We start from the raw sequence: 16,692 nt of genomic DNA on the forward strand, positions 1-16,692 counted from the left end.
TATTTGTTGGGGATATTCTGCATGGTATGACAAGCATCTGTCAAAAACTCTGTCAATGACATGTTCCTACCCCAGCCAAAGGGAAAATCAGGATACTCTAATGCCAAGAAAAAAAGGGTGGAGGTGAGAGAGACAAATAATTTTGTGGAAGAATAAATGGGAGCTACAACTGCAGTTGGCTTGCCCTGTCATGTACATCATGTACAGCTGGTTGGGAAATGTTTTTTGTTCCCACAAGAAACTCCAATGAAAATATTTTGGTTTTGTATAAACTTTTCTTCAAAATTATTTGAAGTTTTCATTAAATAATTAACTGGTAAATTGTGATTGATATACATTTAAACTTGTATATGCAATGATGTGGAACGGAGTCACAGAGAAAGACTATGGGCGTGTCTACACAGCATTTTGGACCAAGCAGGAGTGAGCCTCTAAGCCCAGATCAACTGACTTGAGCTAATGGGGCTGGTGCTATAGACAGCACTTGGAAGTGTATAGACAGCACTTGGAAGTTGCAGGTCATGTGAACTCCCCTTCTTAAACTTCAAATCCCAAACTTCAAATTGCTGTCTATACAGCTAATTTTAGAGCACTAGCATGAGCACTCACATGAGCCGAGTCTGTCGCTCTGGGCTGGGACACTCCCTCCTGATTGGTCCAATATGCAGTGTAGACATACCCACAGTCTTTCTTTGTGCCTCCATTCCACATCTGTAAAATGGGATAAAAACAATTCCCTACCTCACAGGGGTTTTCTGAGGTAAATCCATTAAAGACGGTGAAGTGTTCAGGTACTATGGTAATGGGTGTCATATCTATGAATAATTTTGAACTGTGATTGATATTTCTGTCTGAAACTTCCTTTTATTAATTCTATTTGTACAGTTTGACAAATATGAGTTTTGTTTAAAGTGCTAGAAACACCAGGTTAACTCCTCTACTTGTGTTTTTAGTGACACTATGTAGTAACTGACTTCTGGGTAATATAATTTTACATATAAAAACTAAGTGTTCAGGAACGTAGGCCTTTTTTTCCAAAAAATATTTTATCTGGACTGCAATTTATAACAATCTACAGTAGCACTGAAATATTTTTGTGGCAAGAGAATTTGGAATGCATATAAACAGTACACAGAGAAAAGACTGATAATTCAGGATTTTAAGTCACTATGGTACAAGCAGTCATAGCATAACATTACTTGCTACCCCTAAAACTGAACTTAAAGATCAATCTCCACTTGTGAGAACTGGCTTTGTTTAAAAAAAAAGGATACTGCATTAGGCAGAAAAGGATTAATAAGCATTTATATGCCCAGGAATGATGATTAGTGGAATACATAACTGCTTGTCCTGTCCAAAACTGCCAGTTGTGCTAATGTATATGTTTTCATGTTGTGATGAAAACTTTCATTTACTACCAAATCTGTTTAATTTAGAACAAGTGGGACTATTGTTCAGGCTGTAACAGCTTTTCCAAAAGTGTATGGATAGTGCTGTATCCATACATTTCCACTATCCCCTAATCCTAGTCTAAAAACCACTATTTATATGAACATTTTAAAGTTAGAAATCCTTATCTTTAGTTCAGACATAGTTGAAGTAACTTACTTAATTTCTCTATGTGTGCTAAATGGGGGTATAATTACACTGCTGGGAGGCAACTGTAACTTTATTAATGGTCATAGAGTGCTTCAAGAGCTCTCATGGAAGACACATTATACAAGTGCAAAGTATTATTTACTTATTAAAGTTACTAGTTTTCTTGTTGACCAAAATGTTGTGCTGCAAATATTCAGTAAATAAGGCTTTACCTGTAGGAGACCTGTACTGTCATGCCTTTAGTGTGATCACTTATCAGCCTGAGTGCTTTTTATTGATTAAACTTAAATCAGCAAGGAATCAACTAAACCTAATCTATAAAAGCCACTCTGAAAGTGAAATCTGAGTGTCAACACAAAGGAAGAAGGGTTGCAATGATCTAACTAAATAAATGTCTAAATATATCTAGTTTAATATTGGTACACTTTTCTCAGACAGACAAGGCCTAAGTCCCTTAAACCTAGAGGGGTACATTTCTGTAGAAAAAAATGCAGTGGAAGTAGCCAAGTGGCAATGGCAAAAAGAATTAGGGTTCAGACATACATCCCATCTTTAGCATTCCAGGTACATCATTGTCTCAACATTAGGCTTGCTTTGATATGGTTCCTTCAGTGTGTAGGTGCTAGAGGTTTGCATGGGAACCAAGTTCCATGGGAATTTTTAAGGAATGAAATGAGACTGGGATAACATCAGAATGAGGCTTGAGGTTTATGGATTCATGACAAGCCAAGGAATTTCCATTATGGATTGAGTGCAATTGTGCAATTTCTACATTATGTAATCCGGAGGCAGCAGGCTTACCTCCTGCAGGAAGAGGGTAAAACTCCCCATTTATAGAGTTGCCAACTTTCTAACCAAACAAAACCGAACACCCTTGCCCAGCCCCTTCTCTGAGGCCGTGCCCCACTTATTCCATCCCCAATCCTTCCATCACTTGCACTCCCCCACCCTCACTCACTCGCTCATTTTCACCGGGTTGGGGAGGGTCCCTTTTCAACTGGGTGTTCAGTTGAAAACTGGACACCTGGCAACTTTATGAAGCAATTCTGCTAATCCTTTCAGCCAACTTGGAGGCAGCACTAATAGAGTTCAGGGTGATCTGTGGCTACCCTCCCTTGCCAAAAGGAAAATGTGGTACCTTTTAACTCTGAATCACACCACTAGGCTAATGAATGCATGGAAAGATATAAATACTGTACTGTAGGTATCCTCACTGTTGGATAAAAGGGCAAAAGAGCACAATGGAGATCCTAGATGGTGCTCAAATAAATTCTATCCTGCAGTTATATAATAGAATATAATACTTCTTAAGAAGCCTTTACTGCCTATGAGGTAATATTTTTATTAATGTTTAAAGATTTAAAAAACAGAATATACCTTAATGGCTTATCACAATCTACATTTTTAAAAAGGCAAAATGTTTTTAAATAAGCTACCTTGTGAAAAGTACATAAATATATCCTTGTACAAGAGATTAATGGCTTTATAGAAAGCCTCCTTTTCCACTTTATTTATTAACCATAAGGCCTTTAAAAGAAGATGCCATCTTTAACTCATTTGTCCTACTGTCTAAATAGTGCAAGAGTCTCAGAGCAGTGAACAATATGCAATATTCTACACAACCTGAGAGCAAATGTGCTTCCAAAATTTTAACAAGAGGCTCCATCCAAAAACCTTCCACATTAGTTTGCACTACATGCAGTATGTTTTTCACTCTTTCTATCTGTCATCTAGAGTCATATATAGTGCCCATCACCATGGTATCAGAGAGACCCTCAAAATTAAAGAATGAATAAAGAGATATTTCTCTCTCTCTCTTTTTTTCCTATAGTCAGCAGGGATGGGACTTTACATTATTGTGGGGTGACAACTGTAGGTCAAATAATGGGCTTGATATTTTGCTCTAAAAGTGCCGAGGTTCACGGTCACCCATATATTTTCTTGGGAGTTGCAGATTTGGGGGCCAGCTTCTGCAATAGCTCCATCTTCTGCACAAGAGATGCCTCCTGAAAAGTCATCTTGAGGTTGACACTGCCCTATAGAATACAGCTGTCACAGAAGGTCACAATTGCTCGGGGTGAGGCAGTCCATCAGGTCACTTGGGTCAATCCCATGTAAGGCTTTGAAGGTGAAAAGCAGAATCTTGAACTGGATCCAACATTCAACGGGAAGACAGTGAAGAGAGTAGATCCCTGGGATAAAAACATCTCAGTAGCCTACATTGCTGAGCAGATAGTCTTCTGTGCTGTGAACCAAACTGCAGCTCCCCATCTGTAATTTCATACCCAAGTACAGAGACTTATAGTAATCAAGTCTGCAGGTAATGAATGACTAGATCACCATGGCTATGTCTGAATTCAGCAGAGGATGGTACAGTATCTTTACCATTCACAGATGGAAAAGGGAGTTTTTCATGTTTGTGGCTACTGGGATATCCATAAGCAGATGAACACTGAGGCTATGGAATATCTTAATGATCTGAAGGCAGACGCCCTTGTGCAGAATGCTGATACACAGGTGGTGAGTTCTTTAAAGGGCTTCCCTTTCTCCACCTCACATAGGAGCAGTTTGCAGTGTGTATAGGAACAATGTGGTGCATCCCCCATGTACTCCTAGAGATTCTGATGGGGACACAGGAAGAAGTGTTCCATTGGAAACAGCTGCCATGGGAATGGAGGGAACATCATGCCATGGCGGCTGTCTGAGTGTGCAGCAGCTGCGTCAGTAGCCAGCTTCAGAGAGAGCTGAACATTTTAACAAGTAGAGTCTGCCTTCCAATTTTAGGAAAAGCCTAGGAAACAAATATTTGTTCTCATCTTGCCCACCTTTACTACACCACTATTATTGGAGCCAGCCTGAAGATTTTGGCAAGGGTTAATAAGGAGGTTCTTTGAACCAAACTTAAGTGACTTATCTTATAGAAACTGTGTGTTCAGCGGGTGAACTCATTAGAAGTGGAACCTAGTAGCTCATTCCTTTCAGTTACCCTGGTCAGTTTACATCCATGTATACTGGTTTATATTTTCAAGGCTATCTTTGCAAGGAAAAGGAGCAAAGATTTCTTTCTAAGTGAAAACTGAGATTCTCCTTTGTAGGGACCAAGGCCATTAACAAGGGCATCTGCAAGCCCCTGACGTGTCCCCTCCAGGACATCAGTGACTCTGACCTGGTCTCACACTCTCCCATCAATCTACATACACAACGCTCACTAATGTTATTGGGAAATTCATGCATAAAAAGAACACGACACACAACCTTTCATCCCCTGCCATGTATGTTCTGAGCAACAGTTCAGACATGATTCTGATCTCATTTACACTGATGTAAATCAGGAGTAATTTCACAGAAATCAATGGATTTACACCAGTCCCAAAAACAGTGTGAGATCAAGAGCAGCCTTAACTGTGAATTTCTTGGTTTGTGTCACAACCTTACAAAGCTTTACTCACTTACTTAGTGTCAATGAAGTCAATAGATCTACTCTTGAGCATAAGGATTGCAGATCAGGCCCTAAATCCAGCAAATGTGGGAGAAAAAAACATTAAAAAATGGGTTGTTTTGAGGCACTGCATATAACTTTGATGCATTGTATATAATTTTAGAAGAATTAATTTAAGATGGGAAAATAAAAAGGAGAGAGAGAAAAATGTGCATGTTTTCCCTAAAACAAAATGAATCATGAGCTATAATTGCCCTTTTAAGAGTGGTGAGTTTTTCTTGTTTTCCAAAAAACTTGTTCCAGCGCTAGAATGATTACAGTCCCAGCTGCTCTCTCATCCAATCACAGAGTAGATCAGGAAGCACAGGCAACACAGGGCTTTAATTTACAAGGGATCATCTACATTTCTTCCAGAAGAACGCAAAACCAAATAATAAGCCTGCATATTCAATATATATTGAGTTTAGTTTAAACTGCTCTATAAACATTATTGACCAGAAAAATTGCTGTGGGTAATGTGATGAAGAGAGTTTCTATAGTGCGCTTTGAATGTGCTTAACATTTCTTCTTGTGCCTCCTTTAAGTATGAGATGTAAAAAGGATCTAACTTCCAGGAGCGCTCATAAGAGACTGATATTTATTCCTGGCCCAAGTTACATGATATGGATCAGGCTTACAAAAGCTATCACATGGTAGGTTTTTTCCTTCCCAAATTAAGTGTAGATAAAACACAATTTCCACCAAAACTGACCACCACGAACTAATAACAAAATCTATAAATAGAGATATCCGAGGATAGATTTCAGGGCTAGATGACCTGAACCCCCCAGACAGAAAAGAGGATTGTTCTGCATCTTTGATAACTACTGCCTCTGAACCTAAATGGTTTTCTGATCACATGGCGTCATGTTCTCAGAACAACTCTTTATGCAGTGGCCTGTCTGGCTGCTGGGCGGGCAATCACGTGGGCTTCATGTTCCCTGTTCCTGGTGTTTTTCATTGCCAGTGACTGTGTGGACTTGTGCTATTTCTGTCAGCACAGGAGCACTGACAGTGGCCTTCTGGATTTCCCAAGAAAAAGGGTCCAACTTAGGGTTTTTTAGATGTCTTTTCCTCCTCCTATAGGAATGACGCTCAGATGTTGTCATGACATATATCCTTGGTGCAGATGGCTATTACCTTGGCAGGTGGATAGACACTTTCTGTTTGAAATCTCTCTTTTGCAATGGACGTGTCTGTCTGGGATTCTTGTAAGAGTATATTTTCTTTTCCAGTTTTCAGGCACATAAATCTTTTGGTACCTACCTCAGGGTTAACTGTCTTGGGCTCAAGAAGTTTGTTATATGTAGATTAAAATTTGTTTTTCTACCTATAAGTCTCTGAAATGGTAGCCCTAATAAAACACTGAGGTGTGTTCTGATGATCCTCCAGTGATAGCTGTGGAATCCTTGAATCAGCTACATTTTATTTTTTCACATTTTTGCTATTTGTACTGATCTTATTCTAACGCGTGACTATGAATAGTAAGGGCTTGACATGATGTGCTAAAATGAATATCTCAAGGAGATTTGCCAAAATAAGGCACTCATGAACTGTGGCCCACAATCAATTATTAGCTCACTTAGAATTCCATGGTGAGCCAACTGAGGTTTATAGTCTATATGTTGCTATTTGATGCAGATTTCATATTTGGACACGTTATCTTCAATGGACATGTTTATTCTGGTCCAAAAGTTTAGGGAAAGAAAAATGGCAGTCCAACATGTCAGAGCACTGGACTGGGAGTCAGGACAACCTGGCTTCTGTTCCTGACTCTGCCACTCATTCACTCTGTGACTTTGGACACATAGTAGTGATGGTAAGAAATGTATCGTTATAGCTTGTGTGACTTTGGGACAGTCAGTCAAACATAGGAATTTGAATTTCCACAGTGCAGAGGTGTTCTTAGGATCCAGATACTCCATGTTGACAAAATGCTTTGAGTTTATCGGAGTCTAGTTTATTATTACTATTATTGAATTTCAGTGAGTAAAGTAAATTTCCGATCTAGCTTTTACCATTTTTTTCTTTTAATAACTTGAGTATGCATTTTGAAATAGCCAACTTGACTTCCTCTGGCTGTGAGCACATGTAACTTAGACACAGAGGAGGAAATGGCTATCCTTGATAATTACTGTATGTACATTCACTCAACAAAACACACAATCTACAGAAGTAGAGTATATTTTTTAAAAAACTTACCCCAAGGTATTTGTAAGTAAGGTGGCTTTAATCTTACACTGATCTAAAATAACCATCTACTAGGTAAGAAAAAACTGTTGTAATTATTACTTTTATATTTTAGGTTATTATAGTTTATTTATCCTAGAATGTACAAGTAACTCAACATTGATATGATAAATACCCTTTGATACTTATTTTTATTTTGCAACCTTCAGAACACCATTAGTATATACTGAATGTAACTATCAGGGACCCTAATTTCAAAGGTTTGTTCCTCATTTTTGTGCCAAAAAAACCCTGTTACACTAAACAAATTAAGGCAACACAAGTCTTACAAAGATGCTCAGTTACTATTCACGGTTTTTAATGTACTTTACTCTCCATTCTCTGCAATTGCATTTTGGAAGCCTGACAATTATATTGTCATACCCCCAATCCCTTTCTCCCCCACCCCTATGATTGTGCCCTGAGGCAAATATTGATTCCACTCCCCAAAATCCCTGCTGCATTTTGAATGGAGCTGGAAGTAACAGAGCTGCCTTTCCTTAAAGGGACACTGTCAAGACTGATGGACCCAAAATGTAACATATATTAAACAAGCCAATGTTTTGTACTGTATTGATTATGGGGAATTATCAATTCTTTCTAAAAAATGTCTGCAACATTCCTAAAATCCTAACTTTTCAGGAGGGAACTAGTCTTAGCTCTGTTTGCACAAACTGTCTTTCCATCCGGCTATTTTGGTGGTGTTTTTTGGGCTGTTTTTCCATTCCTTTGAAGAAGCAGGGTATCACAATATGCACAAATCTTCACAAGGAGAGAACAGGCAAGCAGAGCCGAGGGAGAACACAAATGTCCATTATAACAAAGCTTGGTAGGTCCAGCCTTCCTCTTTGACAGATCTGTTAAGAGAGCAAATGGGAGTTTTAAAACATATTTCAAAGTTTCTGTATTACAGGTTGATGTTTTCCTCCTCACTTTCTGAAGACAGTGGTCAAATGAATCTCTGACATCTATGAACTCACACCAGAGATGAAGTTGAGCCTTTACATTTTTGAGGGTCCCACACAAAATGGCTGGTTTAGGGTTTTGGGGTTTGTTTGGTGTGTGCTAGGAAGAGGTTATTTACTTGTTTGGTTTACAAATAGACATTCAGAGTTTTACTTATGTACTTCACTGGCATAGTGTGTCAATTTAAAGTTTGCAAAGGGTATTAAGACAATGTCAACTTAGCACTATTATATTTATCAGACTCCAAAGAATCTCTTGCATCAGCTTACAATTTGTAAGTTTTTATTGTAAACTATGGAATAAATGTGTTTCCTAAATTGCAAACACTAAACTTTAACTTAGAAACATCTGTTCTGATCCTAGCCTTGACTCACCCTCTTTCATTAGCGTGAACTGCAGAATTTTTAACCATAAAAATGAAAAGCAATTGTCTGCCCTATTCTATTCATTATCCTCTCACAGCATATGGGGCTATTCTCCTCCCAAGCCTGCCTCTTTTTTCTTTTAAAGCAAAACCCATCAAGCCTGGCCTCCTTCACAGAGACCCCCCACTCCTCTCCCCCGCGCGTTCCCTTTGTGCCTTGGACAGGCTGAAAAGCAGCGCTTGGGCGACCAACCCTCCTTCTGCGCCTGGAAGCTGAGTGAGATGTTGAGAGACGGTCCCTTCCGCAGGCAACTCGGGCGTCAGTTTCAAGGCTCCTCCCTTCTGGCGAACGGCAGACTGCGGGGCGCCTGGAAACCGGTCCGAGGGAGAGAGGCGAGGGGGAGCGCACTTGAGGGATTGACACAAATGGTCAGGCGGCGGCGGCGGCGGAGGCTGGAGCTGCAGCGGGGAGCCGCGCGCTGCCTCTCGCCACTCGGCTCTGCGGGGCAGTGAGGAGCGCTGGCGGGGCCGGGAGCGGGGCCGTTCCGGGGTGTCCCCCTCCCGCCGCCCTGCCCCCCTTCATGAGTCTCAAGTTTGATGCGGGCGCAGCAGAGGCAGCAGGCGGCGGCGGGAGTCCGGCTGGGGCGGCAGCGGCGCCGAGGCAGGGGCCGGCGAAGTATGGCTGAGCAGCGGGCACCCCCGGGGGCGGCCGGGCACGGCCGGGAAGTTCGCGGCGGGGGGACGGCGGCGGGCGGCAGGAAGAGGAGCAGCGGCAGCCGCCCCAGCTGGTGTCTCCGGCTCCTGCTGCTGCTGTGGGCGGAGGCTCCAGTGCTGCCTGCCCGGGGCCAGCCCCAGCAGTACAACGGCGAGCGGGGCATCTCCATCCCGGACCACGGCTACTGCCAGCCCATCTCCATCCCGCTGTGCACGGACATCGCCTACAACCAGACCATCATGCCCAACCTGCTGGGCCACACCAACCAGGAGGACGCGGGGCTGGAGGTGCACCAGTTCTACCCGCTCGTCAAGGTGCAGTGCTCGGCCGAGCTCAAGTTCTTCCTGTGCTCCATGTACGCGCCCGTGTGCACGGTGCTGGAGCAGGCGCTGCCGCCCTGCCGCTCCCTGTGCGAGCGGGCGCGCCTGGGCTGCGAGGCGCTCATGAACAAGTTCGGCTTCCAGTGGCCCGACACGCTGCGCTGCGAGAAGTTCCCGGTGCACGGCGCGGGCGAGCTGTGCGTGGGGCAGAACACGTCCGAGCGCGGCACCCCCACGCCCTCGCTGCTGCCCGAGCTCTGGACCAGCAACCCCCAGCAGCGCGGCGCGGGGCCGGCGGGCGGCGAGCGGGGCGGCCGCTTCGCCTGCCCGCGGGCGCTCAAGGTGCCCTCCTACCTGAACTACCGCTTCCTCGGGGAGAAGGACTGCGGCGCCCCCTGCGAGCCCGGCCGCCTCTACGGGCTCATGTACTTCGGGCCGGAGGAGCTGCGCTTCTCCCGCACCTGGATCGGCATCTGGTCGGTGCTGTGCTGCGCCTCCACTCTCTTCACCGTGCTCACCTACCTGGTGGACATGAAGCGCTTCAGTTACCCGGAGCGGCCCATCATCTTCCTGTCGGGCTGCTACACCGCCGTGGCCGTGGCCTACATCGCCGGCTTCCTGCTGGAGGAGCGGGTGGTCTGCAACGAGCGCTTCGCGGAGGACGGCGCCCGCACGGTGGCGCAGGGCACCAAGCGGGAGGGCTGCACCATCCTCTTCATGATGCTCTACTTCTTCGGTATGGCCAGCTCCATTTGGTGGGTCATCCTCTCCCTCACGTGGTTCCTAGCCGCGGGCATGAAGTGGGGCCATGAGGCCATCGAGGCCAACTCGCAGTACTTCCACCTGGCCGCCTGGGCTGTGCCTGCCATCAAGACCATCACCATCCTGGCCCTGGGGCAGGTAGACGGCGACGTGCTCAGTGGCGTCTGCTTCGTGGGCATCAACAATGTGGATGCCCTACGGGGCTTTGTGCTGGCCCCCTTGTTCGTGTACCTGTTCATCGGCACTTCCTTCCTGCTGGCCGGCTTCGTCTCCCTCTTCAGGATCAGGACCATCATGAAGCACGACGGCACCAAGACAGAGAAGCTGGAGAAGCTGATGGTGAGGATAGGGGTCTTCAGTGTCCTCTACACTGTGCCTGCCACCATAGTCATTGCCTGCTATTTTTATGAGCAAGCCTTTAGGGAACAGTGGGAAAGGAGCTGGGTCGCCCAGAGCTGTAAGAGCTATGCCATCCCCTGCCCCAATAACCACAGCAGCCACCACCATCCACCCATGAGCCCTGACTTCACTGTCTTCATGATCAAATATCTGATGACCTTAATCGTGGGCATCACCTCAGGCTTCTGGATCTGGTCGGGGAAAACACTCAATTCCTGGAGGAAGTTCTATACCAGGCTTACCAACAGCAAGCAAGGGGAAACCACAGTGTGAAACCCAACCCAGCCAGGCCAAGGGACACCCACCATCCCAACCAGAGAGGGCGGGTGAGGGACCAAACTCCCCTATGTGCCCACAATCCCGATCGGTGGGGGGGGGGGGGGAGAGGCTGCTGCACATCCACTCTTGGCAAACTTTCCAGACTGCTAGCCATTTCTCCAGCCTGCAGGGAAGTGAGAGAAATGAGGCAGGTGGGGAAACTCCTGAGATGGGACTGTGTTTGTCTCCTGTGGGGAGTGAACATTATGTGTGGCTGGGGGAGAGGGTTGTAAATAGCCTCTGTAAGATTTTGTAAGTATATTTGTATTTGTAAATTACAAAGATCTCTCACCTTTTTTATTTTTAGGACATTTTAACTCATTTGCAGATTTTCCCCACTGTTTTTAACAGGCATTGGATTTTATTTTTCATTTTAGTACAGGATGGGAAAATAAAAGCAACCAAAACAAACCACTCCTTTCATCCCAGCACAGGTTTTGTAATGGTTTTGCTTGGAGTTCAGTTGCATGAACAGCATGGCCTGGACTGAGGCTGCTGTAATGCCGTAAGGTTCCTCCTGACAGAGGCTGGGTCCTGATCCCAGCAAGCCTACAAGATAGGTGGGAATGGGGAGGGGCACAGACACCTGACTTGATCCCTGCCCCATATACCTGATGCATAATAGGGGAGTCTTGCTGTCTGCATCCTGAGGGGATGGAGGAGCTGGCAGCGTTACCTCACTTCTGTGCGCTCCTCCATGGATGGTGGAGGGGAAGATGGTCTGACCACTGCTGCTCAATACCAGACATGTCTAGTCCGTGCCATATATAGCCAGGGAGATCTTATTCCTGCTACCTAACCTTTGAGGGAACAATCTCCTTAGCCCTGCCCAGAGGTGCCTGATCAGGGCAGAGTAGCAGACTAAACCTTTCTGTCAACACTTAGCATTAGGTGGGGGGACTGGCTGCCTTCTGCTTTTTTATCTTAATTAAATTGTACTATGTGTTTGTTTTTTCAGTGGTCAGGAGTGGAGGTCTAATACCAGCTGCACCTGTAGTATGTCTGATGGCTTAAGAGAGATAAGAGGGCATAGATAGCAACCTTTATTTTTAACCTGTATAATAAACAATTCTTTTTTTAATGCAAACCCAAGAGGTGATTGATCTGGCTAATCTTTCATCAGAAATAGGGTTATTGGCTGTTGCTGTCCCAAAAGTTTCACAGTGTATGGAGGGAAGAAAGACTGAGGATAGTTATAAATGTTAATTGTTATGTGCTCAGTTTCTTGTCTATCTGCTTCCTTGATGGCTCAGCTTGTTTGTGGTATAACATTGTTTCTTCTGACAATGAAACTGTTGAGGGAGAACTACCTGGATGGTTGTGTTGAGGTACTTCATATTTACTTAGATTAACAGACTGCTCAATATAAACAGGTCAAAAATATGAGCTCAGTAAAAAGAGATTAATTGGAATGACATGCTGTATTCAGCTTTTTTATTAAATCTATAAGTTGACTTTTCAGTTTGGAAATATTTAAAACATTAAAATGCTCCTGCATTAAAATGCTCCATTATGTACACATTGTGAGGGCGGGATGATTTATCCCACTATTAAAAAAACAACAAGAAACAAAATACTTAATGTGCTGACCTATGAGACCTTAAGGAAATTCTGATGTCCTTTCTAGTACCATAATTACATTGCATACTGTGAAGCATGTGTGCAATATGTCTATCTTTAAAAAATGTATGGTCCTGTGTTTTTTTTAAAAGAGGTTTTAAACAAGACACATCAAATGTGACTCCTCACAGATGCATTTTAATATTTAATCCTCTGTATGAAAAACAGCAGAATGCTTCTCTCTCCTGATTGTATTTTTTTAAAGTTTTTATATAACAAATGTCTGTATTTAGGTTCATAAATATTATTTCTGGCTACCATACCCTGAAATGCAATGGTATTGGAATTTGGTATTCATTTATTTCTTCCATTATCACAAGATCATCTATATTTATAGAGGAATAGAAATTTATATATATTAAATACCATATTTTTAATTTCTCTTAAATAAAGTGAGGTTTTGTACAAAATGAATTTGTCGTTTTACATATGTCTCACAGTAATTCAATATATACGTATTCATTATTTTCATATATTACAAGGTGTGGGTGATTTTTGTTTGTTTTTTAACTGCATTCACAGTACAAGCTAGAATTCAGTATAGGAATGCATTATATAGCTTGTTTTTTATGTCTAGGCCAGTTCAGATTAATCCCTCGAAAGAACTAATGTATACTGTTCAAGATCCTTGATAGGATATGGTTGATGGTGTGAAATCCAAGAAGAGATCTGTTATATGGCAGGAGAAGAAAGAAGCTTGCAGATTTTTTTTTTTTTTTTTGGGCAAAGGAGAGGTTAAGTTGGAAAAACTCTTCTACATTTGCTATTAAAAAATTTGCCAGTTTCTCACTGCCAGAATCACATTCAAGCTATGTTTCTAAATATAAACAATTGTCTTCCTCAGAATATTTTAGTATGCAGCCTTTTTTGTTTTCTTGGAATCTTGACTATATAGTTAAAACAGAGTTGTAAAATATGTACATGAAAATATTTCCATTAGGGTTTTTGAAGAATTACATACATTCTAAGCTTTTTCCCAAAACATTTTTGTTATCTTCCGAAGTGCCTTTTTAGAGGTTTGGTTTTGGTAGGCATACTTGGATAATTGAGATTTTTGTTTCTGATGCTTTCCACTGTCATAAGGTAGTACTGTGTTTCATTATACGGTATTGTAGGGGATAGAAATTGTTTATAAAAAGCCCAGGCAAAAATTAACATGCAGTATGAAGAAAGCAAGACTTAAAAATTAGAGGCAAAAATCTGTCCTCAAAGACATGAGAGCAGAATTTAACCATAGGGCTTTTAATTTTAGCATAAATGTACTGTCCATTTTCTTAAATATTGTCTTTTTTAAATAAATTCTCTGTTCTAAAGCACAAACCATTCAACTTCATTTGAAGTGCAAGTCCTTTATGGTCGGGTGAATAATTAGAACATTAGAGACATTTTGACCAGTTACCTTGAAACTGAATATTTGTTTATTCATTTATGCATTGCAGAAAGTATGTTAGGGTTATAACAATTTTTGTATTTAATAATGGAAATGTAGTTTCTATACAAAGTAACATTTTGCTAGTCTACACATTTGTGGTCTGCACACTTTATAATTTGTACTTCTAAGATTTAAATGTAGGGTGTTTCACATTGCTCAATCTTCATTATTTTTGCAGACTAGATTACAGTATATCATACAATTAAATTGTTGGAGCAAGCTCCATCTTATTTGTGCGTCATTCTTGGTTTTGTTGTTTGTTTATTTGCATGCTAATTTGCAAAATTCAATAATTTTCAATAGATTACATAGTCAGTGGATGTTATCATAGTGCACAAGTTCCTTCATGCATTTTTCTTTGGCATACTTTTATTTGTCCACATAGTTCAAATGCACCTATTGTGGGTTTTAGGACTTTTTGTAAAAGTCAAGGTGTCTTCTTTTGGGCATATTAAAATAGCTTATGCTTCACCATCATAAAAAACTCCAAACATATCCAGTGTTCCATAGCTCAAGTGAATTTAGCTAGACATAGGATTTCTGACAACGCTATGTATAATTGGTATACCATATTTATCAGCAGACTGTATTGTAGTATAAAAAGAAACAACGTTACAAAATTTGACTTTGTGTCTTATAAAGAAGATAATATAACAAAAGCTTTGATATGGAAAAGTTTGACTGAGAGACTAAAGAATATTGGTAAAAGGCATTCTTTCATCAAACGCTATGCTCTTTCATTTAGAATGCCACTGATCTAAAATGAGCAGGCATATATAAATAAACATGTTTCTCTAGCTATTCTCTATAGAGGGCAATATCATGATAGCCTGGAGAACTGGGGATGCTAAACTAGAGTTCATCCTTCTGTAACAGTAGCACTATTTGTAAAGTAGCACACTTGCACTATAGTTTCCATAACAAATCCTATTTTTTCAGGGCTTTTAACTTGTTCACATAACTTATCCACAAAACTGCCAATTTATGATAATATTTTAAAAGGCTACTTTTTAAAAACTGAAATGCTGCCTTCTAATAGACCTGAATTCTAACTTAACATGGGGGGTGAACTTCTGTATATTTCTATCTCGATATCTGCTATCATGTACAAGTGCAATTAAAGATTCTTTCCATGTAAATGGTGAAGAGAATCCTCACAAACTTAGTTTATAGTGTGGCCTTTTGACTTGGAAACTGAGGTAAGGCTGTTATTTCATCCTCCGTTCACCCTCTAGTGCCCAGACAATATAATTGCAATATTCTTGGTGGGTAACATCACCTAGCTTGCTAAGATCTCTGCAGTACCTAAACAGGGACATGTAACAACATAATTCAGCCTCAACTATGAATATCGTGTTTTTAAAGATCCAGTTAGATTTGTACTATTTATTATTTGTACCATAATGAGACCCAGCAACTTCAGTCCAGATCAAGGAAGGCCATTCTGTGGTGAGCACTCTTCAAACAAAGGTATGGGCTCTGCTACTAGGAGATCACAGTCTTAAAGCCTCTATCCTGCAAGCACTTATGTACATTAGATCCTGTGACAACTTCTGTCTTTTGCTGTGTTGGTACTGGCATGCAACACCCCTAATCTTAAATCTATGAGACATACAGGTCACTAGCTGAGTTTGCAAGATATGCAATAATTCACACAAGAGAGGGAAGGACAGAGTTCTTTGTGTCTCAGATTGAATCCTTTGATGCCCTAAAAATGTTTACAGTGCAGAAGAGTGACGAGAGTAACACGTTTTCTAAAGTTCAGCAGTTTTAGCATGTTAACGTTTTTAAAATGAGAAAAGAGAGAAAGGAAACAAAGCCTGGTGACTTAATAAGTGGAGGCATTTTTATTCCAAGACATCTTATTAAAACGGCGCTAACAATTTATGAAGTCAGTGGGAGTTTAGGGTGGTTAGCGCTTCAAGAGACTGGGTCCTTGATGTTTATCGTGTGCACAAAATCCTTTTGGGTTAGCCCAGTAACTATCATATCAAGCTGGATAATATTGACAAGAGTGTTCTGTAAGTAAACAAAGAGAAAAAAAATCAATATTTAATTTCATGCAACTATAAACTGAGATTTATACTGTACATTTACTTACAGCCCTTTATGAGCACACACCCCCCACACCAACATCACATACCGGGAAGCAATGCAATTTTGTGATGATTCACTCATCACTGAGGCTTGCATTCAGAAAACCCATATGTGCATTTAGTTACCATCCTCTAATCAGATTTTTTTTTCCAAAATACTTTAAGGTTTGGTTGCAATAAGAGGAAGTGAACAACATAAAAATGTAATTGCTATTGTGATTTCCCTTTGTGTATCTTTGTCATAATCATTACAATATAATTTAAAATTTGTCTTTGCATATAAAGAGAATTAATGTAGAAAAACTTCAGTTGCCAGCTAGCAAGAAAGATATTTCATGGTGGAAGACCTAAAATAACTTTTATTGCAATTTAACCAATCTGATGGCCCTAAGCA

At 41.6% G+C, this 16,692-nt stretch overlaps 1 protein-coding gene across 1 annotated transcript; it reads left to right on the plus strand.

Annotated features, from left to right (window-relative positions):
• Positions 1-9,314: 9,314 nt before the first annotated feature.
• Positions 9,315-14,408, plus strand: FZD1 (frizzled class receptor 1). The gene has a single exon (XM_030550521.1). It carries the CDS (start codon positions 9,315-9,317, stop codon positions 11,103-11,105), a length of 1,791 nt encoding a protein of 596 aa, XP_030406381.1. The 3' UTR covers positions 11,106-14,408.
• The last annotated feature ends 2,284 nt before the right edge of the window (positions 14,409-16,692 follow it).

This window comes from Gopherus evgoodei, chromosome 2 (assembly GCF_007399415.2).
Source record: "Gopherus evgoodei ecotype Sinaloan lineage chromosome 2, rGopEvg1_v1.p, whole genome shotgun sequence".
NCBI classification, from domain to species: domain Eukaryota; kingdom Metazoa; phylum Chordata; order Testudines; family Testudinidae; genus Gopherus; species Gopherus evgoodei.

Coding starts and splice junctions, on each gene's coding strand:
- FZD1 (XM_030550521.1), top strand. CDS start 9,315: ATGGCTGAGCAGCGGGCACCCCCGGGGGCGGCCGGGCACGGCCGGGAA.